General features: G+C 36.5%; 1 protein-coding gene across 1 annotated transcript in view; it reads left to right on the top strand.

The window, feature by feature from the left end:
- The first annotated feature begins 748 nt into the window (after positions 1–748).
- PIK3C3 (phosphatidylinositol 3-kinase catalytic subunit type 3) overlaps positions 749–26,217 on the top strand; it is a 147,775-nt gene continuing 122,306 nt past the window's right edge. Inside the window, exons 1-4 of the mRNA XM_047086907.1 lie at positions 749–868; positions 4,614–4,802; positions 9,534–9,677; positions 16,966–17,095. Coding sequence (XP_046942863.1) covers positions 801–868; positions 4,614–4,802; positions 9,534–9,677; positions 16,966–17,095 — 531 coding nt within the window. The 5' untranslated portion in view covers positions 749–800. The remainder of the gene's footprint in view (positions 869–4,613; positions 4,803–9,533; positions 9,678–16,965; positions 17,096–26,217) is intronic.

Here is a 26,217-nt window from a genome sequence, read left to right as displayed (position 1 = left end):
TAAAAATTACAAGTTTAAGTAATACTAAATGTTATAAAAAATATGCATTGTAGGAGTTCATAGGGTTCAGGAAACTTAGTTCTAGATTGTTACTGGATGTTTCCACGTTCTAACTAGGGTTGTCTTGAGATCCAAATTGAGTGTGAAAATTACCATTGCAAGCAAGTACCAAGTGATTTGCCCAAAGTAACATAAACATCGGTAGTGCCAAACTGGAACCCAGGTTTCTTTGTTCTTTGTTTGGTCCTTTCTCCACAAAGGAGAGCACACAGAGGAAATATAGCACAAAGAGAAAATCTTTGTTTGAGATAGGAAATTAGGGATTAAATTCACAATTTTGGAAACGCCATTGGAAATTGAACTTGCCAAAATTCTAATTCTTGTAATTGCTCCTGGTTTAGCCTACAGCGAGCGAAGACTGTTACCATTCTTTTTGAATCGAATTTTGTTTTGATTTTAGATGGAGCTCAAGCACAAAAGCCAGCTTCTTTTCTTACGAGGGGAAAAAAAAGTTCTTCAAACAGGAAAAACACAGGAAGCCTGGAATGTAACCAGATAGGTTGTTTCCGGAGTCCCACTTACCCTTAAGCAATATGGTGAGCTACTTTTGCACTTGCGCAGAAGGAAAAGTTGGGCGGGGAGTTCCGCTGCGTCGGGTCGCGCTCCGGACAGGGATTGGTAGCAGCGGGCGTGAGAGGCGGAACCGGAAGCGCCTGTGTTGTGGGGCTTAGCTTGCTCGGTCCCGGTGTCTTTCCAGCGCCTTGTTTCTAGAGGTTGGTGCTGCCTTTGCCGCGGGTGCCATGGGAGAAGCTGAGAAGTTTCACTACATCTACAGTTGCGACCTGGACATCAACGTGCAGCTTAAGATGTAAGAGAATCGGGACAGTGACTGGGATTGCTGGGGCTTGGGGACGCTGAGGCAGGGGCCTGTGGGTTGGGGGGGAGAAGATGGTTATTAGCCTAAAGGCCTGCCTGGGGCGGCAGGGAGGGTTGCAGCCAGGGAAGCGGAGGAGAACGGGAGCGTGGAGAGGGGCGATGTCAAAGAAAGATTGAAGACTAGGTCTCTGGGAGGAGGGTAGCGGTAGGAGGCTGCTCTAAAGTCCCACGATGTTTTACTTTGTTTGGAGCATCTTGCTGTTGCCAGCAACCTTTTGAGGGTTTTTACATTTTACAGATGAAGGAATCAAGTCTCAGTTAAGTCGTCCTCTGGCTGGTAATAGTTGGAAGGTCTTTAGAACGGGGCTGGCAGGTGGAAGGGAGACTAAAGAAATTATGGAGAGGTAGACACAGGCAACGACCTGGTAGTTGAGAATAAGATGAGCACATGGATACAGTACTAGAAGCACAGGAGGTGATAGAAGCTTAGATTGAATCTTTGGACCGTGTGGCATTATTTAGCCAGGGAAATTGGGAGTCATTCGGAGGTGACGGTGGCAGTTGCAAAGGGACGAGAAGATATGAGAAAAGAGCCTTGCAGGAAAATCTTGGGGCATCACAGTTGAAGTAAAGGCCAAGGGCATGTCAGCTTGAGATGAGATTACTGGAACGGAGACTGGGAACTGGTGGGACTGAGTTGGAAATTATGTCCATTTTAGGGCAGTCTTATAGAAGTATTTTCATATGTGAAAGCTATCATAAATTATGAATCGTATCATCATTCATAATATGTTTAGTCAGTATTCGTCTAATGTGCCTCTGGCAAAGGGCTGCATACAGGCAGTGAGTATGTTTTCTCAGCTGTCAGATGCACCTTTGAAGGACTGTTTCCTTTTATTTTCAGAAGTTACTTATTTCAGACTCTGACGGATCTTTTACTATCCATGTTGTGGTGGTAGTAAAAATAATAATTCAACAACCAAACTATACTTTTGTAAAATCATTTACACACCCATTTCAGGAAATTTCTACAGCATGTGGCACTAGTTGTTTATACAGGACTGCATTGTTATTATTTGGTAAAGGGCTTTCCTTCAGTCTCCTACCTCTCAGTATTTCTTGGACATATGAATGAATTTTTTGAAACTTTTGAATATTAGAAGGAAAGAAGAAAAGTGAAACAAAACAAAACAAAAACAAACACACAGAAAAACCCCTGACCTGTTATTAACAGTTACACACTTGGTATTTTGAGGCAACAATAAAGCATAAATTAGAAGTTTGACAAAATTCAGTGCTAACTGTCTTTCAGCTTCTGTGACTGCCATTGTTGTTTATCGGGGCACAGGAAGTAGCAACTTAGAATCTCATAATCAGAGAATAGTGAATTCTTTAATTCAGCTTGTTCTCCCCTTCAGTTTGTTTCTCCAGTTCAGTTTGTTCAGTTTGTTCTTTAGTTTAATTGCTACAGTTTTAATAACAAGTTACACTTTGATGTCTCTTTTCTTAGCGCTGTAATTGGAAATCAAACTGCCTGAGAGACATAGTCACTTTGGATGTGCCAAAGCACTTTAAAAGCAGCTGTCTGAAGCTGGCACATCATTAGCCTACCCCTCTAACTCTAATCTTCCCATGTTGTCTCTCTTATTTTCATGATTGTTGGCATCATTCAGCAGGTTGGTTAAGACAGAAAACTTTGGAGTTCTGCACACACCCCTCTCTTACCTTCTGTGTTTAATCATTCACAAATTGTCTTGAATCTACCAGCTTCATATCCTTGATCCACACTTCAGTCTCTCCTCTCCAGTATGTTCTTATACTGCTGCCAAAAGTATAAATCTGATTGCATTACTGTCGCTTCAGATCATTCATTTAACAGATTTTTGAACGTTCACTTTGTGTCAGGCACTGTGCTGAATATGGTATCTACCTAGCTTCATTTTATACCTACTTTTCATTCTCATCTCTAGCTTCTTTGCCACATGAGCTTTATGCTTTAGCTATACCAAACAACTTGTACTTCCCTAAACCTACCATCTTGCCTCTTTGCCTCTATATATGGTTATCTGTTCTTCTGGGATGACTCCTTACCTTTTGGTTCTCATCGCCATATATTGTTCAGGCTCATTTCAGACATCTGTCTAGGATACCAAGCTCTTGCTCCCAAGCAAGGTTAGGTGTTCCAGAGACTCTTTGAGTTATCTTTCTGCAGTAGGAAGGACATTGGCTGGCTTTGGCCTCTTCTGCCCTTGTTTCTATTCTCAGCTCTGTTAGTTCGTGAACAATAAGCTTGATCTCTGAGTCTCTGCTTCATTATTTATAAAATGAGAAAAGAGTGAAAAGTAATAAAGTTTATAAAATGCCAGGCACAATATTTGACATAATCTTGTCCAAGCAATGTTCCCACCTCTTTTTTAATGTCTGTACGTATCTTTTATGACTTCTTTTAAAAAAAAATTTTTTTTGTTTGTTTTATTTTATTAAAAAATTTTTTTTAACGTTTATTTTTTTTTCAACGTTTTTTTTTTTTAATTTTTATTTTTGGGACAGAGAGAGACAGAGCATGAACGGGGGAGGGGCAGAGAGAGAGGGAGACACAGAATCGGAAACAGGCTCCAGGCTCTGAACCATCAGCCCAGAGCCCGACGCGGGGCTCGAACTCACGGACCGCGAGATCGTGACCTGGCTGAAGTCGGACGCTTAACCGACTGCGCCACCCAGGCGCCCCGGACGTTTATTTATTTTTGAGACAATGCGAGAGACAGAGCATGAGCGGCGGAGGGACAGATAGAGGGAGATACAGAATCTGAGGCAGGCTCCAGGCTCCACGCTGTCAACACAGAGCCCGACGTGGGGCTCGAACTCATGAACCGCGAGATCATGACCTGAGTTGAAGTTGGATGCTCAACCGTCTGAGCCACCGAGGCGCCCCGTTTTTATTTTATTTTAACATAAAATAGATTTATTTTATATTTTGAGAGAGAGAGAATGCAAGCAGGGAAGGGGCGGAGAGAGAGGGAGACACAAAATCCGAAGCAGTCTCCAGGCTCTTAATCGTTGGCATAGAACCTGACTTGAGGCTCTAACTCACAGACTGTGAGGTCATGACCTGAGCTGAAGTCGGACGCTTAACTGACTGAGCCACCCAGGCACCCCTCTTTTATGATTTCTAACTGTGTTTTTTAATTTAATGTGATCAGATAATATTATGAGTTACATTATATATATAATGATAATATATATAATAATATATATGTAAACATATATAAATAATAATACATAGTAACAAAAATTAAAAGAGTAATAAAAGAATATACAGTTACAAGTAAGTGGAAGCAAAGACTTTATTTATTATTTATATCATCTTTCATTTTTGGACGTCTGTGCCCAGCACAGTGAATGTTTGTTGAATGAATACATGAATAAGTTCTCAGCTTGAAATTAAGTGAAACTAAGGCCTGGAAAGCTGGTGATGTCTAGAAGGTAGATCAAGAGATGATGACAGAATATAAAATTAAGTAAAAGCGTAAAATAGAGAAATATGTTGATGAAGATTAGAATGATTTTAGGTATGTTGGGATTTTAAGAGCCCTTTATAAGATGTAAAAGTGGCTTTAATTTTATATACAGGAAAACGTTGAGGTAAGATTACCATGATACAAACATAAACTATCTTTGGTGTATGTTGTGTATATGTTTAAAAATGTCTATAAACATTATTATTCTTATACTTTCAGAGGAAGTTTGGAAGGGAAGAGAGAACAAAAGAGTTATAAAGCCGTTCTAGAAGACCCAATGTTGAAGTTTTCAGGGCTGTACCAGGAGACATGCTCAGATCTTTATGTTACTTGTCAAGTTTTTGCAGAAGGGAAGCCTCTGGCCTTGCCAGTGAGAACGTCCTACAAAGCATTTAGTACAAGATGGAAGTAAGTTGTTGTCTTGCATATGGTGGGTTCCAGACTATTCTTCTATTTCTTTATAAATGTGGCAAGAATGATTTGGTAGGGATTAAAGAGGAAATTAAAAAAAAAAAATTTGTACCTAATACCTATAAGCATTGATCTAATAGTTTAAAGCAGTAGCCTCCTCAGATGGAATAAAATATTATATATAGTAATATTGTAAGCGCAGTTTAGGTAGAAGTGAATTTGTGTTTGTATTCAATATATTGGTGTATTTTTATAAGTACCTGACTGATTCACAAAATGAGCCAAACCAAAAATATATGTGTAACATCTTTAAATTTTCTACCACTCTACGCCCTGAACACGTGAACACTTCTGGATTGTCTGAAATGTTGTCCAACCTGATGTTTGTAGCTCAGATTTTCAGAGAGAGAGATCTGTTGTCATCTGTTCGGATCAGATTTTTATTATTATTTTAAATATGAAGCTAACTTAAAAAAAAGTTCATGGTTTATTGAGCATGGTACATTAGCAGACCATTGTTGGGTTGCAAGGTAAATCTAGTGAACATGAAGTTCCTGTTTTTCCAGAACACTGTTGTGGGTCCTGAAATCAAACTCTTGTCTCCTCTTATTTGATAGATTATGTGGTGCAGTTTTGTTGCTCTACCCATGAGGGTTATTCAGCACCCTGGTAGGCTCTCTGCAGGATTCACAGGTTATGTGCCTCTTAAGGAAGAAGCTTATGCCCACAGTGTTAATGAAAAAAAGGTGTGACCAAATGGACTACCAGGTTGAGGGTACAGCCCTGTGTTTACCAAGTGTGGTCTAGTAGGTTGAGAAGGGTTTTTTCAGAGAGCAGAAGTCTGAGCTCTAGTGATCTGGCTTCATTGAAACCAACTATTTTAATAGTGTAATTTCTTTAGTAGTCCTTTTGTGGATAGCTATAAACACACACAAACACACTCAAGTATATATATATGTATATACTTGTTATTTTGGAAAATTTCAAACCTGCAAATGTAGAGAGAATAATACAATGAACTTCCAAGACTATCACCTAGCTTTGATAATTACTAAATCAAAGTCAATCGTGTTTCATCTATATCCAGTTATTTTAAAGCATATTCCAAATATTTTATCATTCTAACTGTGGTTCTGTGTATTTGTTTTTTGTTTTTGTTTTTTTTTGTTTTTTTTTTTTTTTTTGAGAGAGAATATGTACATGCAGGGGGAAGGACAGAGGGAGATGGAGAATCTTGAGCAGGCTCCACGCCTAACGTGGACCCTGACTCAGGGCTCGATCTCACTGAGATCATGACCTGAACTGAAATCAAGAGTCCGATGCTTAACTGACTGAGCCACCCAGGCCTCCCTTTGTGTATTTCTTTTGTTAAACAAAACTGCAGTACATAATTATAATACATAATTACATCTAAAGCAATGGACCAGGATTCCTTAATTATATCAGGTTTTTAAACTGGAATCAGGAAATGTGCAAAAACCTGAAATTGTATGTAGAATTTTGTATCTTGTGCATTTTTACAAGGACAGAGCTCAAAGCTTTTATTAGATTTTTTGAGGTGGCTTATAACTTCAAAAAAGACTTTAAAACTACAAATTAGGTTTAGACCATCAACATTTATGGTGAGTTCCACTTTTCTTGGTGAGGGAAATTGTATAGTGGTTTTGCTTCATGCCTTGGCAATAAAGAAAATTAGAGAAAAAGCATATTCCCAGTTACAGGGAGATTCAAGTCTTTTCCCATTTGCCAACTCCTTTCTTCATTTGATATGTATTATGTATTGTTGAAAGATATAGACTGCCATATTCGCTGTCCCGAAGTTTGAATTTTTTTTATATTTTTAAAATTGTGACTACACAAGTGAGTGCTTACTACACAAGTAAGTACTGCAGAATGATTAAAGTGGCTTCTTTTAATTGAAAGGTTCAACACATCTGTGTAGGAGATAGGGTGAGACAATACCTCATGTTGGGTTAATATGAGGATAGGCTTTTTGTTTGGTTTATTTGTTTCTTTTAAATATATTCTTTTGGCTCAGGGGGAAGACATTTGTAGATTTTGTACACCCTGCTCTTTGGTATTTAAGAGGTGAATTTTTTACAGTTTATCAAACCAAAAATTGCCCTCCTAAAATGCTTGAGGGCAAACTTTTCACAGTCACCTTCTATACACTTAAAAAAGAAATAGTGTAAACTTAGGAAAAATAAATTATACTGTAAAAGGATCTCTTACAATGTAAAATTTTGCATTTCCTTAGTTTAGACCATATTTTTGGATAGTTGAGATTCCTAATGATCTGAATCTGATTTTTGAGATTCTGATAGTGAGTTGTGAGAGTTCAAATAGTAAGGATTCATCCAAAATTTACCCAAGTCTATTCTGTCTTCTCCTATTCTATCCTGTCCATAGTGGGGAATCTTGTACTTTAGTTACATTTAAATAGAGTTGTCATTTGTGTGGAATATTGCAGATTTCCATGTTTTATATGTAAGTATTATTCTGTAGGCAAGTGGTTTAAATCTTTTTTTTTTTTTTAATTTATATTCTCTCCTGTCCCATAAAGGATATAACATGACTTTAGAGAGAGAAACATAGACTGATAATCTAATATAATTAAGAAATGACAAAAGTAGGATTTAGGAGTGCACTGGTCAGACAAGAAGGTTAGTACAGTCGTATGTGGGGTGGTGAGAATCCAGCCATGCAGAATCAGGCTTCAGAATATTGAAATGTTTTGAAAGTTGCCAACTAGATTTAGTCTCTAGCTCAGTGAGGGTTGGGGCGTGTGGAAGGCCTGATGTGCTGAGAGGGAGAGAACAAAATGGGGTTCAGAATTTATATCTTCTTGATATCTGATCAGATCTTTCCATAATTTCTGGAAAATCTAGAGTTTTTTTTTTTTTTTTTAATTTTTTTTTTTTCAACGTTTATTTATTTTTGGGACAGAGAGAGACAGAGCATGAACGGGAGAGGGGCAGAGAGAGAGGGAGACACAGAATCGGAAACAGGCTCCAGGCTCTGAGCCATCAGCCCAGAGCCTGACGCGGGGCTCGAACTCCCGGACCGCGAGATCGTGACCTGGTTGAAGTCAGACGCTTAACCGACTGCGCCACCCAGGCGCCCCTAGAGTTTTGAAATCATATATCTGCAGATTGATTTTCTTCAAAAGAACTCTTCTGCAGCAGTCCAGTATATAAAACAGGTTACAGTATAGTTAATTTGATTTTAAAAAGGTGTGGGGGTGTGTTTTTAGATGACAAGTTTGAGGCAGATGATTGTGTGGTCATAGATATTGTTTTTTAGTCAAAGGACAGAATATAGAAGTGAGAATTTCCATAGTTCATTTTGGATATTGTTGTTGATTTTTCTGTCTTTAGCCTGTATTAGTTAATTTTTGTGTTTTTTTTCCCTTGGCACAAGATGATACTGCTTAGTATTTATCCTTTCAGTCAGACCCACCTTGTGTACAGTAATTAAATAAATTCATTTAGTTCCTGAAGTTTATCTAGTGAAGAATGGCTTTTTTGAGAAAGGCTTTTTTGAGAGATGATTTATTTTTTTAAGTTCTTCATAGAAGAAAACGATTTAATAACTTTTGATTCTCCTTTAAATTGGTAGTCATGTCTAATTTTCCTGTAGGTCCTTGAATTTATATTATGGGCATAAATTATTTATCCTTTAAGTTTTTGAAAATTCTGTTCAATTTCTTACTGATGCAGATGTATTTGACCTAGACTGGGATATGCCCCTTTGATAATAATTTTGAGTAAACAGAATAATTTTGAGTAAACAGAGAGAAACAGTTCTGTGTGTCTTCTGGGTATTAGTTTGTATATTGTTTGCATAATTTTCTTTTGGGATTTTAAAAGCCATCTGTTGTTTAAGGGAGTTGAAATTGTCAAATAGATTCAGTATGAAGTTTGAATGCAGAAGAAAATTTGCAGGGATAAATAGAAATAAAAAAAGGAGCTGTGTTATCATTACTAAATTATTAAGCATGAACATTCTTTAGTGAAATCATATATACAGGTATGCTTTAAAAATGTGACACCTGATAGCTTTGCATTATCAGTATTGATGAAATAACTTGAGGAACAGAAAAATATGTAAAAAATTGTCATATGTTTGTCCAGAGCAGTCTGGTAACTTCTTCATGTTAGGGTGGTAGTAGATAGTCTACTTTGACCTCTTTAGGGTTTTGGTTGTTTTTTTCTCCTTTGTTTAGGTACTCTTGTATAATATGGGACCATACTATCCTCAGCAGCATTTTGAATAATTCTTTTTTTTCTCTTTATAATATAAAAACTGTGTTCTGGAAAATGCTTATAGATAATCATACTTAGGTTCAAAACAAGTTTGGATCTAACATGCTTGTGTTTTACCAGATTTTTATTAGCCATTATCACTTTCCTGTGTCTTAGTGATATTATGTGAATTTCTTGATTAAAGAATACCAGTGTAAATTTTCATGAGCTTGGCTTTTCATTATTTTTTTTTCATATGTTCTGTATTTAAAATTGAAGTTGCCTCCATCAGAATCGAGGTAAGTGTCACATTTTTTGTAGTACCAACCTAATCTTTTGGAACATTTTCTCTGGACAAATCATACAAAAGTATGGTTTGTTAATTTAAAAGGAAGTTTACACACACACACACACACACACACACACACACACACACACACTTTATTTCCTTAGCTTTATGTTTATGTTGACTTTATTTCTATAGCTGGAATGAATGGCTAAAACTGCCTGTAAAATACCCAGACCTGCCCAGGAATGCCCAAGTGGCCCTCACTATATGGGATGTGTATGGACCAGGGAAGGCAGTGCCTGTGGGAGGAACAACGGTTTCGCTCTTTGGAAAATATGGGTAAGCATTCTTTTCTTCTGATCTTTTAGGAATGTTGAGAGAGCTTTTCTTTTTGGGAGAGCTTTAATAGTTTATACCCACTCTGGTGCTCTGTGTCCTATGAAGCAAAAACATATTTGGTATAGATGATTCCTTTATTCTTGAGACTGAATTTGACACAAATTTCCTATGGGATATGCAGGTAGATTAATTAAGAAACGCAACTTCAGTTACTATACAGTTAGTGATTGGTAATATGATTTCTATTTGAAAATAGTCATTAGAAATTCGAATCTTGCTAGAAAAAGAGGCTCTTTGGTGTATACTGTAATTGCATTGTTAAAGCATTTTTTTTTTGCTTCCTCAAAGTAGTGACAGGGCAATAAGCAGAGTTAAAAAGCATTGCTAATAATGACAGTGATTATATCACTGTGACTGTATCATTGAAAAGGTGTCAACTCAGTTTTTAAAAATTTACAGATAATAGAAGTTTGTTGTAAAATAATAACAACAACAACAACAACAACAGCATAATCCTGAAAGGTATTTTTTCTCCTTTTTTCTCCTGGAACAGAAGGATCACTATCTTTAGAGAATTGGTGATATTCTATTATTCTTTTCTGTGTTTATTAATTGGGGTTTTCCTCTAAAGAACGTGGTCTTTCATCAGGTATTGAGTTATCTTGGTACACTGTTTATATAGGAAAGGCAGATGAATGTTCACTTTTTTCTCCTTTACCAATTTTAAGAATGAGTTGGTGTTCTGATAACTTGTCTATTTGATGATGGAGTTTTTTTTTTTCCTTTTTGTTTTTAAGTTTGTCATTAACTTTTAGTCTTAAACATTTTTGAAATGTTTTAATTAATTTCTGTCTTTAGTCTTCACAGTGTTCAAACACTCCCATTTTTGGTCAGTAATAGTTCCTCCAAGCTTATCCCCTCCCTGGTTCTGTGACAGTACTCCAGTAGTCATTCGTACCTTCTTTGCTGTCTGGTTGACACACTATTTCAGGCTAATTGGGCAGTTTCTCATCCCCGAACTGGAATCTCTGAAACCCGACTTCTTTTCAGTGCAAAATAGGTAGAGAACTTAATCTAGGTATTATCAGACTTATTAATTTGTGTTGATTTTAAAGTCGGATAATGTTATTGCCTGAATTAACTTGCACATCATTAAATTTAAACGAAGATGGTCATATTTTGATATGTTCGTTTACTGTTTGTGTATGTTTCTGTGAATTGCTTTTTTTTTTTTTTTTAATTTTTTTTTTTTTAACGTTTATTTATTTTTGAGACAGAGAGAGACAGAGCATGAACGGGGGAGGGTCAGAGAGAGGGAGGCACAGAATCCGAAGCAGGCTCCAGGCTCTGAGCCGTCAGCCCAGAGCCCGACGCGGGGCTCAAACTCACAGACTGCGAGATCGTGACCTGAGTTGAAGTCGGATGCTTAACCGACTGAGCCACCCAGGCGCCCCTGTGAATTGCTTTTTGATGTCCACCTATTTTTTCAAAAAGTGAAATATAATTCACATGCCATAAAATTCTGCTTTCTTTTTGAGTTGTCAGTTTTCTTACTAATGTATAGGTGTTATTTGTAGATTAATGAAATTACCCATTTGCATGTTACATGTTACAAATACTGTGTTTCCTGTTCGACTTTTTTTGAATTAGTATATATTTATTTGTTTGCTTGCTGTTCATGGACCTTAAATTATCATGTTGATCAGCTTTTATTTTTATGGGCTGTGAATTGTTTTAGAAAGTCCTTTTCTAATTTTAAAAGAGATTTCCTCTTATGATTTTTATTCTTATTTAAGTCTTTGATTCATCTAAAATCACTTTCTGAAAGGGGTGATGTATTGAGAATCAACTTAAAAAATACCAGAAGACTGACAAATGGCTACTTACTTGTCTTAACACTATTTATTAAATTGGCCTTTGTTTCCAAATGTTTTGAAATGGTACCCTTATATATTCAGTTCATCACATATTGAAGTCTAAGAGAAACAGTGTAGTATATCATACGGTGGTGGTTAGGGATGCAGCATGGAGAACCAGATTATCTGGGTTCAAATCCTGGCTCATTTGTTTATTATCTTTGTACCCTTGGGCAAGTTATTTAATATCCTGCTGCCTCAGTTTCCTCATCTCTAAAATGATATAACAATATTTATCTTATAGAGTAGTTTATGATGATAAATTACTGAAGACACATAATTAACCTAATAAGTGTTCAGTAAATATTAGCTTCAACATTATTTCTGAACTATTCTGTTAGTCTTGAATACTATTATAAAATGTTTTAATATTAGATGAGGAGCATTTTCCTTATTTGCCTTTTTATAATTTCTCTGGATGTTTGTTAGATAAACTTTTTATTATTTCTTCAAATAAAAAAAGCTCACTGTTATTTTGTTAGGAAATTGTATTGAATTAGATATGTTAATTAAAGGAGAAAATTTACACCTTTGTAATATTGAATTTTGCCATCCAGGGATAGGGTATGTCAGAAAGCCTTCAACTCATGAACAAAATCTAGATGTAATTTCATTTAGAATACTTTGGTTGCTTAATAATGTGAAGGTATTTTTGTTTGATGTAATTATTAAAGATATTTATTACTGAAATTCATGAAAGAACAAATTTAGACATAGTCTGACACATTACATGTAATTTGGTTAAAATAGCATGTTACATTAGAATGGACATGTCACTAAGTCAGTATTGTTCCTTTTCCAGAGCGTCTGTTCCTTTTTGCTGTTCTCTACTAGGGTGGGGTTTGCCACACAGTAAAAAAGTGCACAACAGTTTATTACTCTTGCTGTGTAGTTAGTGGTTAAATGTTCTTGAGAAACAACAGATACACCTCTTGGTTTTTCCTCTTGACCTCTTTATAAGTGGTTTCCCTTTTGGAAAATCAGCTGGAGGTTTTGTCATAAAAGCACACCTCTGCATTTAGATGACCTTAGGATATAGTTTCAGGAGACAATTGGACTAGACAGTAAGTATGAGACAACCGAAATTTCCACAGAAGTGCAGTAAAATGAACTGCCTAAAGCCAAACAAACTCTTTCTTTCTCAAATTAACATTTGTGACCCAGTTTTACTTGACTTTTGGCAAGTTTTTGAAAAGTACATGAAGTCAGTAGTAATCAACCTATGAATAAGAAGCATCTGGTAAGCTCACTAGACAGTCATCTTCCTGTGTTCTCACTAATTTAGTGAGGGTGTCATGGGGCCCAAGATTCGGCATTTTTAGTAAGCAGGATCCCGAGTGATGCTGTGGCCTATGGATCAACATTTTGGGAAACGCTGCATCAACCTTTTTATAATAGTCGACTTATAGAACTTATGCCAGCAGTTGTTTTCAAAGTTTCTTTCATCCTGTTGCCCGCTTGATTTGTATTTCTGTATGAACCCCAGTAAAGGAAGCATTCCTTTACCTCCCATCCAAACCATGATGGAAATGTGCCTGAAACATGAGTCAGTAGTATTTGTTGTACTTTAAGAAGTAATTAAACCCCAAATATTTCCATGAAGGTAGTGGTAGCAATAGGTGGGAGTTCAACTTCAATTCGTTTTCCTGATATTAAGTAAATTAAGACTTTGAATCTTGGAGAGTCCTCTGTTTTTTCATAACTCTTAACTGGACATTAGGTCATGCTGCCCGTCCATGTCCTGAACACATGAGGTGTCAGGTGAAAATAAAACATGTTGGAGATTGGTACTGACTCTGTGCAACTCCCTCACTTAGAGCAGGGTTTCTCAAATAGGACTGCTTGACTTATTACTTTCCGAATTCCTGCCTTATCTCTGTACTGAGTATCTCTGTACTTGATTGACTGAATTAGCTCACTTTTAAAACAAAAACAAAAACAAAACACATAGCTCCTATGTGGTTGTATGTCAGTTAGCCAAATGATAACATCAGATTTCAATAGAGGTTTCTCTGATACTTTGAACAGTGGGGAAGGAATGAAGAAAAGGTGGATCATCTACTCCTGTTCCCTCTAGGTTGACATTTATCCTGACCTTCACCTCAGAAAAAGGAAGCATAAGAAACTTTATGAAATTGAAATAAGTCCTTTTTCTCTGTGTGTCCTGGGGTCTTTCCTTGAGATGAACTGGGTTGTGCTGCATGTAAGCCCAGGCGTCTCCTGGCACGGTACTAGACTGTGTGCAGCTTTGTGTGTGACTGCTCAGGATGTTCAGGTGTTGTGGCAGGGTACACACCTCCGCTGGTACTGCGGGGTCACAGCTGCTTCTCTGCATGCTGCTGCTGACATTTCGGCAGAGAGAGTGGCATCCATCTTTTGGGTGGCCTCAGCAGGAAGCTGCTGCAGTTGTTTTTTTTTTTTTTTCCTTCCTACTGTTAAAAATCATGTCACGTGCCACCACGGTTTTTGTGATTTAAGGAAACTGCTTTAGACTGTAGTTTCTTCAGATGTTTCTTGAACCATTACATACCCCAGTTGCTCCTCACCTTTTCCCCTAAGTAGGGCTGGTATGGACTTAGTTTTTAAGAAGTGGTCTTCAAAGCATGTGATAGTTGTCTTATAATATTGGGAACCTTGTGACTGTCAACTCTTGGTATTTGCTAATGTCTGTTTTGTTTACTTGAGTCTGTGTGAAGCAGTGCTTCTTGGAGAATAGTATAATTAATAATTGAAAGACTCATCTCTTAAGATACAGCCAGAATGACTAATTGTCCTCATTTTGAAAGTTTAGCTGGTGAGATTTCTAAGTAGCTAAAAAACGGATTGATCATTAGATTGAATTGGCAGAGAACCATAAGCAGGCTGCAGATTTCTCGTGCAGATGTTTTTCCACATGTGAATTTGAAAGTCAGGGCAGTGGCTGCGATAGTGGCTTGGCACTGGGAGCTGGAACGTCAGCAGCAGCTGTTGCTGGGGCCTCCGCTGGAGTCCGAAGGAGATCCTGCTATGCTGTATCTTTTGTCTTGCCTGTTTGGCTTAATTTCCCAAGTGGACATGATGCTCTGAGCATCTTTTGGCTTGCCACCTGGAGGCTGTGTAACTCTCTGCAAAGGTTCCATTAGTGTCAAAAGAAAGTAATATGTTCACTTGATCATTTGAGTCACTTGGCATCACCCCTTCCCTCCACGTCCCGTATCCTTAAATCTTCTCTCCAGATTCATCCCAAGGCACCTAAATCATTTAGTAAACTGACTTCCTGCCAAATGTACTTATTTTTGATTTAGTTACATTCAGCCAGTCACAGTATTCACTGGGGGATACAGAGGTAGAGAGAAGGAAGGCAGGCCTTCTGCTGTTTCTCAAGGTACATGTAAGGATATTCATTTAAAGTGGCATTATTGCTTCACTGTACCCAGTTTCTTAGAGACTAAGCAGGTCTGCTTGATATTGAATCTATACCTGATTTGAAAGAAAGTGAACTTTATAAAAGGCTGGCATATGTGCTTTTTTTGTAATATAACTTTTTGATCTTTAATATGGTAGATAAATCTTGAGAATTTTTATTCTTTACAACTAATCAGTGCATTTTTGGGGGGCCTCTAAGGTAAGCTTTTGCCTGGCTGCTGGGTGCCACCTGTTTATTGCCAGCCTTAAAGACCTTGTAACAAGTATGGTTATACTTTAGTCTTACTGTGCTCCATGAGCTTGTAGCTATCGTTTATCATTCCATTCTCATTGTTCATGGCATCATTGCTTATATACATTACAGAATCAGTGAAAATCCTCTTTATTATCTGGGAAAAATCTGTGAAGAAATTCTCCATTAGTCAGAATATGATAATAAATGGCTTAAAAATTTTGTGTAAGCCTTTTATAGTTAAGTATAATGTTTTTAAAGATGGAAAAATGCTATATCAATATATGTAATGTACTTTATTAAAATTTTTTTTAACGTTTATTAATTTTTGAGAGGCAGAGCATGAGTGGGGGGGGGGAGGGCAGAGAGAGAGGGAGACACAGAATCTGAAGCAGGCTCCAGGTTCTGAGCTGTCAGCACAGAGCCTGGCTCGAGGCTTGAACTCATGAACCGTGAGATCATGACCTGAGCCAAAGTCCGACGCTTAACTGACTGAAGCCACCCAGGCACCTCATAATGTACTTTATTTTAAAAAAAATTATTAAATGTGAGAGTGTGCAAAATGCTTTGGACTTGCCTACTCACTTCCAGTCTTATTTTTTTCCATTGCAGTCATCAGCTTGCTCTTTGAGCTTTGGGAGGATGCTCTTTGATAGACTTTATATTGTTTGAAAGGTCTTGTTTAAACAACAACAACAACAACAACAACACTTAAGAAAAAAGAGAACACACTAACAGAAGGAAATCTCTAATCCTTCCCTGAAAAAACACTCAGACACTTAATAGTAGCATATTTAAAAAACAGTTGTCTGAATCTCCTTTATGACTTTGCTCAACCTTTGCTCTAGATCTTCTTGGTAGCTTTGGAAGGAAATTTGGCCATCAATAATCATATATATAGTTTTTCACTATAAAGCAGGATCTCACCATCCTCAGATTGAATTTTGGCTGTATGTTAAATCTCTTGATTCATAGACATGGGATTTTTTTCTTATACGAATCTGCATTTGTATTCTGTTTTAGACCTATCTCTTGTGCAAAAGAAGATAGGAGAGAAATCATGATACCTAGTGAAAGGCTGATAATAGCTAACATTTATTGAATACTTCCTGTGTGGCAGGCACAGTTCTAAGTACTTCTTACTTCTACCGATCTATTTAATTTTTCTAACAACTCTTGAGATACAGGTACTCTTTATAATCTTATTTTATAGATGAGAAAACTGAGACATAGAGGTTGGGTAATATATCCAAGGTCATGTAGGTAATAGTTGATGGCACTGCTGGGATTCAGATCCCAGCATTTTGACTTCACCTTCTACTGTGCTGAATTGTCACTTAAAGTAGAGAGTTATGTATTCATTTAAATTTGGTTTCAGTTATTATAAATGTGACATTCTTTTATTTGATAGGAATTTGGTCTCTATTATTTCTCAGATCTCCACTGAAATGATGAAATGTGAGTGTGGTCCATTACGGAACTTTCTATTTCTACTCTACTTGTAGGATTTCTGTAATAGTTCTGTGTGGAGGGGAAAAGAATGGCATGTAAAAAAACAGTGTTAACATGGATTTTAGTTGCTTAGTTAATTGCTTTACAACCCACTGGAGGTTTCAGGCTTGGCAAGACAGACATGCATTTTCCTGTGTGGAATTCTCTCTGTTTTAGGAACCTAAATGTCCTATAATGAACTGCATTAATTTACTTCTACCCTGAACACTATCTTTTCGCCTAGCATGTTTCGCCAAGGGATGCACGACTTGAAAGTCTGGCCTAATGTAGAAGCAGATGGATCAGAACCCACAAAAACTCCTGGCAGAACAAGCAGTACTCTCTCAGAAGATCAGATGAGCCGCCTTGCCAAGGTAAACAAGAAATTTGGATCAGGTGGAAAGTTCTGAATGTGTCTACTATAGTACAAATGACATTATGACTTGTCCGATTATTTTTTAATTTAAATTTAATTTTTTTAAGTTTATTTATTTTGAGAGAGAGAGAGAGAATGAGAGGGATGGAGGGAAAGTAGGGGAGGGGGAGAGAGAGAGGGAAAGAGGATTGCAAGTAGGTTCTGCACTGTCAGCGCAGAGCTGACACGGAGCTCAAACTCAGGAACCATGACCTGAGCTGAAATCAAGAATCTGACTGACTCTTGATTAACTCACTGAGCCACCCAGGTGCCCCTATTTTAATTTTTAATAAGAATATTATTGAAATAATAATTCATATACCATAAAATTCACCCTTAGAGAATGTATAGTTGAGTTGCTTTTAGTAAATTCACTAAAAGTTGAATATGTAGTCACACTACTATTTAATTTTAGAACATTTTCATCAAATATGTCACCATGCACTGTACCTATTAGTGGTCAATCCCCGTTCCCTCTGCTCTTTGGTTCCTGGCAACTACTGATCTACTTTTTATTTCTGTGGATTTTCCTATTCTGGACGTTTCAAAAAATTGAATTATATAATACATAGCCCTTTGTGTTTGAATTCTGTCAGATTTGAAACTGTGGAGCTTTTGGTGATATTTTCAAGATAACCACTTTTTTTTGGTGATATAGTCTTAAAGATGCAGGTGTTACATGCTACAGATTCTTACATTGCTTGCTTGGAGGTAAAGATTCCTTGTATTACTAGCTGGTCTAAATGGCTCTCACACCTCCCCTGTCTCTTTTTTTTGTAAGCAGACTGAATTACTACCTTTTAATTTAAAAAATGCTTCATTTATTTATTTATTATTATTATTATTATTATTTTTAATTTACATCCAAATTAGTTAGCATATAGTGCAACAATGATTTCAGGAGTAGAGTCCTTAATGCCCCTTACCCATTTAGCCCATCCCCCACCTCCCACAACCCCTCCAGTAACCCTCTGTTTGTTCTCCATATTTAAGAATCTCTTATGTCTTGTCCCCTTCCCTGTTTTTATATTATTTATGCTTCCCTTCCCTTGTGTTCATCTGTTCTGTGTCTTAAAGTCCTCATATGAGTAAAGTCATATGATATTTGTCTTTCTCTAATTCGCTTAGCATAATACCCTGTAGTTCCATCCACGCAGTTGCAAATGGCAAGATTTCATTCTTTCTGATTGCCGAGTAATACTCCATTGTATATATATACCACATCTTCTTTATCCATTCATCCATCGATGGGCATTTGGGCTCTTTCCATACTTTGGCTATTGTTGATAGTGCTGCTAGAAACATTGGGGTGCATGTGCCCCTTCGAAACAGCATACCTGTATCCCTTGGATAAATACCTAATAGTGCAATTGCTGGGTCATAGGGTAGTTCTACTTTTAATTTTTTGAGGAACCTTCATACTGTTTTCCAGAGTGGCTGCACCAGTTTGCATTCCCACCAGCAATGCAAAAGAGATCCTCTTTCTCCACATCCTCGCCAGCATCTGTTGTTGCCTCAGTTGTTAATGTTAGCCATTCTGACAGGTGTGAGGTGGTTTCTCATTGTGGTTTTGATTTGTATTTCCCTGATGATGAGAGTGATTTGATCATTTTTTCATGTGTTGGTTGGCCATCTGGATGTCTTCTTTGGAGAAGTGTCTATTCATGTCTTTTGCGTATTTCTTCACCGGATTATTTGTTTTTTGGGTGTTGAGTTTGATAAGTTCTTTATAGATTTTGGATACTGACCCTTTATCTGATATTTCATTTGCAGATATCTTCTCCCATTCCGTCAGTTGTCTTTCCATTTTGCTATTTGTTTCCTTCGCTGTACAGAAGCTTTTTATTTTGATGAGGCCCCAATAGTTCATTTTTGCTTTTATTTCCCTTGCCTCTGGAGACGTGTTGAGTAAGAAGTTGCTGTGGCCAAGATCAAAGAGGTTTTTGCCTGCTTTCTCCTCGAGGATTTTGATGGCTTCCTGTTTAATTTAGGTCTTTCATACATTTTGAGTTTATTTTTGCGTATAGTGTAAGAAAGTGGTCCAGGTTCATTCTTCTGCATGTCACTGTCCAGTTTTCCCAGCACCACTGGCTGAAGAGAATATCTTTATTCCATTGGCTATTCTTTCCTGCTGTGTCAAAGATGAGTTGGCCATACGTCTGTCAGTCCTTTTCTGGGTTCTCTATTCTGTTTCATTGATCTGTCTGTTTTTGTGCCAAAAAATTGTTTTAATGTAGTGTTTTCATTTAGGAAAAAAGGTAGGTTCAATTCTGTGTTTAACTCACAACAATATATCTTATGTTATGAATGTTTGTTCACAAAGCGCTATGCTAGATACTGCTTAAAGATCCTTTTACAATTCTTTTATTAAGAGACTCTCTTTTAATTCTTACATGTAAATTTCCTTTGCAATCTTGTTCGTGTGGATAACTCTTTAGTGTCTGGAGAAAGTTTTCATGCCAAGCATTTTACAGCTTGTTGTCTCAACCCACATATGGAAGAAATATTAATTATCAAGAATAAGTACTTGCATTGGGTTTGCTTTGTTCTTCAACATAAAATTTTCATTGTCAAGTTCATTCTGTGAATTTTGTATTGGTCTTTTATGGAAAAGTGATGTATGTCATGGTTTCCTCATAAGCTTTTTAAGCAAATCACTGTTGTCAGCTTCCCTCCCCCCATAATTAGAATTTAATTTCTAATTCAGCCACTCATTCTGAGGTTTTGTTTGCATTTTTACATGGGATACAGAAAAGTTCTCAAGCTTTTCATATGTCAGCCTTCTTTTTAAGAGTTTATCTTGGTGATGGACTTTATGCTACACTTTGTGACTTTTATAAACCTGGAACAGTTATAGAAATTTTATCAGAATCAGCTCATTTATAGCATGTGGGTCACAGAAAGTTAAATCTCCAATGCAGGAGGAAGGTAGCATGTGTGGAAGAAGTAAAGCTCTTAAAATTTTTTTCTGTTTGTTTTTTGCGAACAGCAATGTGATGCATATTATGGATGAAATTCCAAATTTGAGGGGGTAACAAGGAGAGTCAAGAAATACATCCATTTTGGTTCTCTTTTAAATGAATTAATTATGTTTCTGTCCATATGTTCCTAATTTTTTTTCTCCAATTATTTTTGTTGGAAGATTCAGATATAATTTTTATAACAGGTGACTATGCCATTTTTCAAAAAGCAGTATATGTATGCAGCATAGGAATTTGTTTGAACTGGACTTCTCTGGATTTGTAAGGTAGCACAATGTTAAGTATTTCTCATTTTTATATTTTGAATTTTATGGTAGGAAAAAAAAGATGTGACTTGATAATGATCAACTTTTTTTTATGATTGAAACAATAACCGCTTAAAGAGTTTTATGGGTTCACATTTATTCTTTTGGTTCTTAGTGCACAGTTGCAACTCTGGAAACGACGACTAAGCATATGCAGAGCAAAATAAGATGTTGGGAAGAAGCTTTCTTAACATGTTTGGTAATTGATAGTAATCATTAACTGTCTAAATTCTTTATATTGAAGAATATGGCAAGTTTGGTCCTACTTTTTTAAGAGATACTAAAATTTTAATGTTGTCTGTATTTCCCAGAGTGGTTAACAGTTTTCAAATAAATTTTTATCCATTAATTTCTAAATCTTTAAAATGGGTGTAAAAATTAATGAGAATAAGCATCTTACAGCCTTTCTGAGGCTATTTGTAAATGAGCTCTTTTCAAAGTTCTTTGCTCCTAACAGAATTGTACTTGTTATTTCTGAGTGGAATGGAAGCTTCAGAACTTGCTATGCTGTGACTTCTTACTTTAGTGTTACCTCATGTTCCCCAGAGACGAAAGAAAAACTATTAAAACCAGTAATTACTTTTCTTACATGGAAAATACATCGTGTTTGTATAATTGTTGAAAGAACTGTTCCCTCTTTGAAGGAAACTCTTTCTTTTTCTTGGCACTTTTGGCTAATGTGTTTCATTCTTTCTGTATAGAAGTTCGTCATGCTGTTTGAGATTTCAAAACCTTTTCAAAGCCTCCTGCTGTGGAGGAAGAACATGTTTTAAAAAATGATGTCTTAGGTTTGATGAAATTGGAAGCTTGGGCACTTGGAAGCACTTTTCAGTGGGAAGAGCACTGTGGTATGAGTCAGAGACTTGGCCATCCCACTGACTCACAGAAAATTTGAGCCCGTAAAATCAGAAGTTTAGAATGGATGATTTCTATGTAGGTCCTGTGTAGCAGCTATTCATACTCTGTTATTCTAAGAATACTGAAATAGCAAATGATCAGGATTGTTTATCTAATTGGATTTTACAGTTATCACTTTAGTAGAGAATAAACATGTGATCATCTATTTGCAGTTGTGAATGAGCTGTGTTCATGTCATTCCTTCTGTGATCTGTATGCCAAAAGTATTATTCCGACCTGCCTAATAGGAATGATATGGCTGTGCTCTTAGATTTTATTTTTGTTGTTGTTGTTTGATTCGTACCTGTTTCTTTAGTTACACCTTTTTCAGGCTGGCTTCCTGAGTCTGTGTCTCTTGTCTCATACCAGAGACAGTATACTTTGGTATTTGTTATACCTGAACTTAAAATTATACTTCCATATTTCTTTTGTTCTGAAAATTGTGCCACAGTAGCTCTCTTTCCCCCTTATTCTCCTGCCCCTCTCATTTTTCTGGTTCCACATTAAAAAGTTTGTTCTTTTAGATTGGCATTCTCTTCCACAAAACACTTTGAAGTTGTCTTTGGTACAGTACATTTTTAAGAACTGGGAAAGAATGTGTATGATTGTGTTTCCATTTGTATACAGTAAGAACAGATTTTAGATATAATACTCAAATTTCTCACACTACCATTTTAAGAAAATAAATAAGTATTCCAGTAGAAGAGACTTAAATGGTTAGAACTGAATGGTTTATTTCTTGTACTTTGATTTTCCAGCCAGTGAATTTACCATGATTGTTTCTAATTGTTGAGAAGGCAGTTGGACTCAGAGTAGATAGGTGCACATAAATCTTAATAATAGCAAAGCATAGTTACCATGCGTTGTACCCATGAGCCAAAATAAATAGCACAGAGACAATTTTCAAAATGCAGTGTACGAAAGTCTGTTCAGTTATAGAAGTGCTTCAGTCTTGGCTGCCTGGGGATAATGGGACAAGAGGACTGTGAAATGAAGATGAACTACTTAAATGACTTGTGAAAAGATGGTGTTCGATAATTATTAAGCAAAGAACCTCAAACTCCAGCTGGACTAAATATTTTTATTCTCACTTATTGCTTGCTTAACTATGAAGTTTGTATTATAACTGCAATATGAATAACTGAAGTTTAAAAGCCTGACTTTTAGGTTGAATATTTTTAAAAGTCAGACCCTTTCAGAGGGAGCTTAGTGGAATTAACCTCTCTAATGATTTTACATCATTTTGTGAACATGCCTAGTTTTCCTTTGAGGAAACGCTTGTGAGAAAAGGAAACATTGGAAGGCTTCAGTTTGGTTCTTATTTTTTAAAAGTTGGATTTCTTAGACTTAGCAGGGAATAGGGAGAAATGAATTCATTAAAATATACTCCTCTCCCATCCATTTCTTCCTAATTATCTTTTCTACCCCAGCTCTACATTTTCCTATTTAATATTTACAAATATAGTATCTTTCAGTTTGAATTGATTTGTGAAAATAATCAAAGGCCAGACTTCTGGAGCATTTATTCTACTTTCATTGTCCATGACCCAGCCTTTTAATGATTGTGGGCCTTACTTGAGCAAATTTGCCCATTGTTCCCATCTGCTGCGTTTTTCAGCTTGTCATATTGTAAGAGTTTTATGACTAGGATGCATATCCACCTGGGGTTTTGGATGTGACTACCAAGCTTCAGTGTTTGATTTATATTTGAATCCATGTCTTTAGACATGAAAGGTTAGTGCAAAAGCATGCCTCTCCACTGTCTCCTTTTCATTTTAGCAGCTCTGCTTGATGCCTTTGGAATGTGCTTTAGTTTCTGTCAATTTGATTAAGAGGAGGCAAAGAGAAAGTAACCCACTAGATGAAAAATGCTTTGTGGTCCGTGTGACAGATAGGTTGGGGAAAGTTGAGTGTATAGGTGAGCATTGTGACAGTGAAGTTGTGGTAAAGTGAGGTGATGTTTCAGGCTGACCCTAACATTGTCTGCATGGAGTCATTCTGGGTCCAGGGTCCAGACTTCAGGTCTATAGCAGTAGGATCTGGATATTTTTAGTTCATTCAGGAGCAGTTAGTATCTTGAGAATAGGCTCATGCCAATCAATTTAAAGAGTTATAATCTAGAGTTGTACTGTCTAAAATAATAGCCATAATTCACAACTAGCAATTTAAGTTAATAAAAATTAAATAAGATTAAAAATTCAGTTGCTCTGTTACCATAATCCCATATCTAGGTGTTCAATTGCCACATGTGGCCAGCAGCTATTGAACAGTGCAGATATGGAATATTTCCATTATTGCCAAATGGTTTGTTGGATAGCACTGGTCTAGAGTGCCAATTTACTAATTTGTAATGGGCTGGTAACCATATTATTATCTTTCTGGTAACCATGTAACTTGTATCTACTACCCAGGACACCATTTTTTTTTTCCTTTTTTTTTTTTTTTTAACGTTTATTTATTTTTGAGACAGAGAGAGACAGAGCATGAATGGGGGAGGGTCAGAGAGAGGGAGACACAGAATCCGAAACAGGCTACAGGCTCTGAGCTGTCAGCACAGAGCCCGACATGGGGCTTGAACTCACGGACCGCGAGATCATGACATGAGCCGAAGTCAGACGCTTAACCGACCCAGCCACCCAGGCGCCCCATGGACACCATTTTTTAAGGTACCTTGGAAATTAAATTAGTCTTCAGGAGATTGTTGATTTCTTAGTGAGCCATAAAGGAGCTAAGCCTGAAGGAGCTAGAAAGTTCTGTAAGTCATTTCAGTTTGGGGAAATCTTAAAAGGACTTTCTCTCTCGACACTAACTTTTTAGTTGCAGCATTACTTGAATATGCCGTCTACACTGCGTCTTTTGAGTAAACGTTGACAAATTATCATGGTTACAAAATAATCTTTTAAAATTGAGACCAAGGTAACAAATTTTTTGCTGACATAATTTCGTGAAGTGGGATTGAGGCTATTTATTTTAGATTATTTTATAGTACTCTTTGACCTGCTGAAACATTTGCCCTTGAAAGAAAATAGTTTACATTGAATGCATTACATTGCATGGGTACTAGTCTAGAGGCTTTAATTAGAGGAGCTCACTGAGATTTTTATTTCAAGTATATGGAAAAGTCCTCTTTTTTAAAAATGTTTTTATAAAACTAAATTTATTCAATGTAAGGGACTTTATTCTAAGATTGTGTTCTTTCTGTGCTTTTGAGTATTTTGAGTATTAAAATGACCCTCATTTGACAGTAGCATTTAAAAAAATGACTATGCTTGGCAAAATAAGATTTGGGAACGTCTATAACTGTAAAAAAATTCAGTTGACATGCTATATTATATTGGTTTCAGGTGTACAACATGGTGATTTGGCATTTATATACTTTGTGAAATGCTCACCACGATAAGTGTAGTTACCATCTGTCACTATATAGTTATTATAGCATTATCTGTCTCTATCTCCATCACCATCACCTCCTGTACTGAAGGCACACTGCTGTATGTTGGAGACAAAAAAAAAAGTTATTGGGTTGATGCTGTCATTATTCATAGTGCCATTATGAGTAATAATAACTAGTAATGATAATCAGCTTGCATGTATAAAATGTTTAATGTCTATAAAGCCCTTTAGCATAGATTGAGAACTAAAATGGAGAAGTGGTAAAAATCATGGCTTTGGAGACTGTTTTTCATTCAGATTTCAGTTGTCTTTTGTTTAGTTGTGATCTTAGATTAACTACTTAACTTTGTCTAAGCCATGAAATCCTCATCTGCACAATAGAAATAATACTTACACCTACTTTCTTCAGTTATTGTGAAGACTAAATCTAAATGAGATAAAATAATTAAGGATTTTGCATATTGCCAGGTATCACTGAGCATTAATAAATATTAGCTGTTGTTATTACTTTATCTTATGTGCCTTCATTTGATTCTAATGAGTGTAATGATTAGACACTGTACATATTAGAAAATGTACCAGACATTGTTTTTAAACTAATGAAAAGATGGAGGCTTAGAGAAGTTAAGTGATTTGCTTTAAGGTGTCGTGTTAATAAGTTGAATCTGGACCTAAAATCAGGTCTTTAAATTCTTCATGTAAATGTGTTTCCAAAGGTAATTATCTTGCTTTCTTAAGATTTAAAACTTGTGAAGGATTTTTTTTTTTTGTATGGAGAATATGTTTTTCTTATCAGGAAGATTAGAATTGAAAATAGAAGAGACAGAGGGAGTAAGAAACTGTATATATCTGGAGGTACTCACTCAGGTATGGCATAAAAAAAGATGGTGCCCAGGAACTTAGTAAACAGTGACTTGCCTGTGGTCAGTACCTCTGGCAAATGTGTGCCATGAAGGAACTAGAGTTATAAATGAGACTTGTGACTTCAGTTGTTACCAATGCATCAGTTAAAGGTAGTAAGTAACAGTCACTCTTAAGATTTCTTTCACCCATAGACCTCAAACAGCTAAGGCTTAAGAGGAAAGGAAACATGATAGTGAAGAGGATAAGTGTTGTTCAAAGAAACAATATGGTAGGAACTTCAGGGTGCAGATGCATGTGAGAATCCTTTGCTAAAGATAAAAGAAGGAAACAGATGCTGATAAAATTGTGAAAACATTTCAGAGCTGTGGAGAGGAAGGTGCTGATAGTTTCTTTGTGTGATCACAAAAAATGATACAGCTAGAAAGTTATTAGTGGTAATGAAGTCTCATTTGTGCAGCCCAGGCTTTTGTCAAAGTATTGCTTGATCACTGGGTAATTTTTTAGAAGATTAAGGAAAAAAGGTGTGGCTTCTCTAGCATTAAGTTATTATCAATATGAAGGAACCAGTTGGTGAAAGGGGAATAATAGGAAGTTTGGAAGAAACTAAGGATGTCTCATTATACCTTGAGATTGCAGTTATA

This window comes from Lynx rufus, unplaced genomic scaffold, assembly GCF_022079265.1.
Source record: "Lynx rufus isolate CCGP_SWC_20201006 ecotype Redwood Valley unplaced genomic scaffold, mLynRuf1.p SCAF_22, whole genome shotgun sequence".
In the NCBI taxonomy this organism is placed as follows: domain Eukaryota; kingdom Metazoa; phylum Chordata; class Mammalia; order Carnivora; family Felidae; genus Lynx; species Lynx rufus.
Note: the sequence above shows the minus strand (reverse complement) of the source record. Positions and strands in the feature narration are given on the sequence as shown.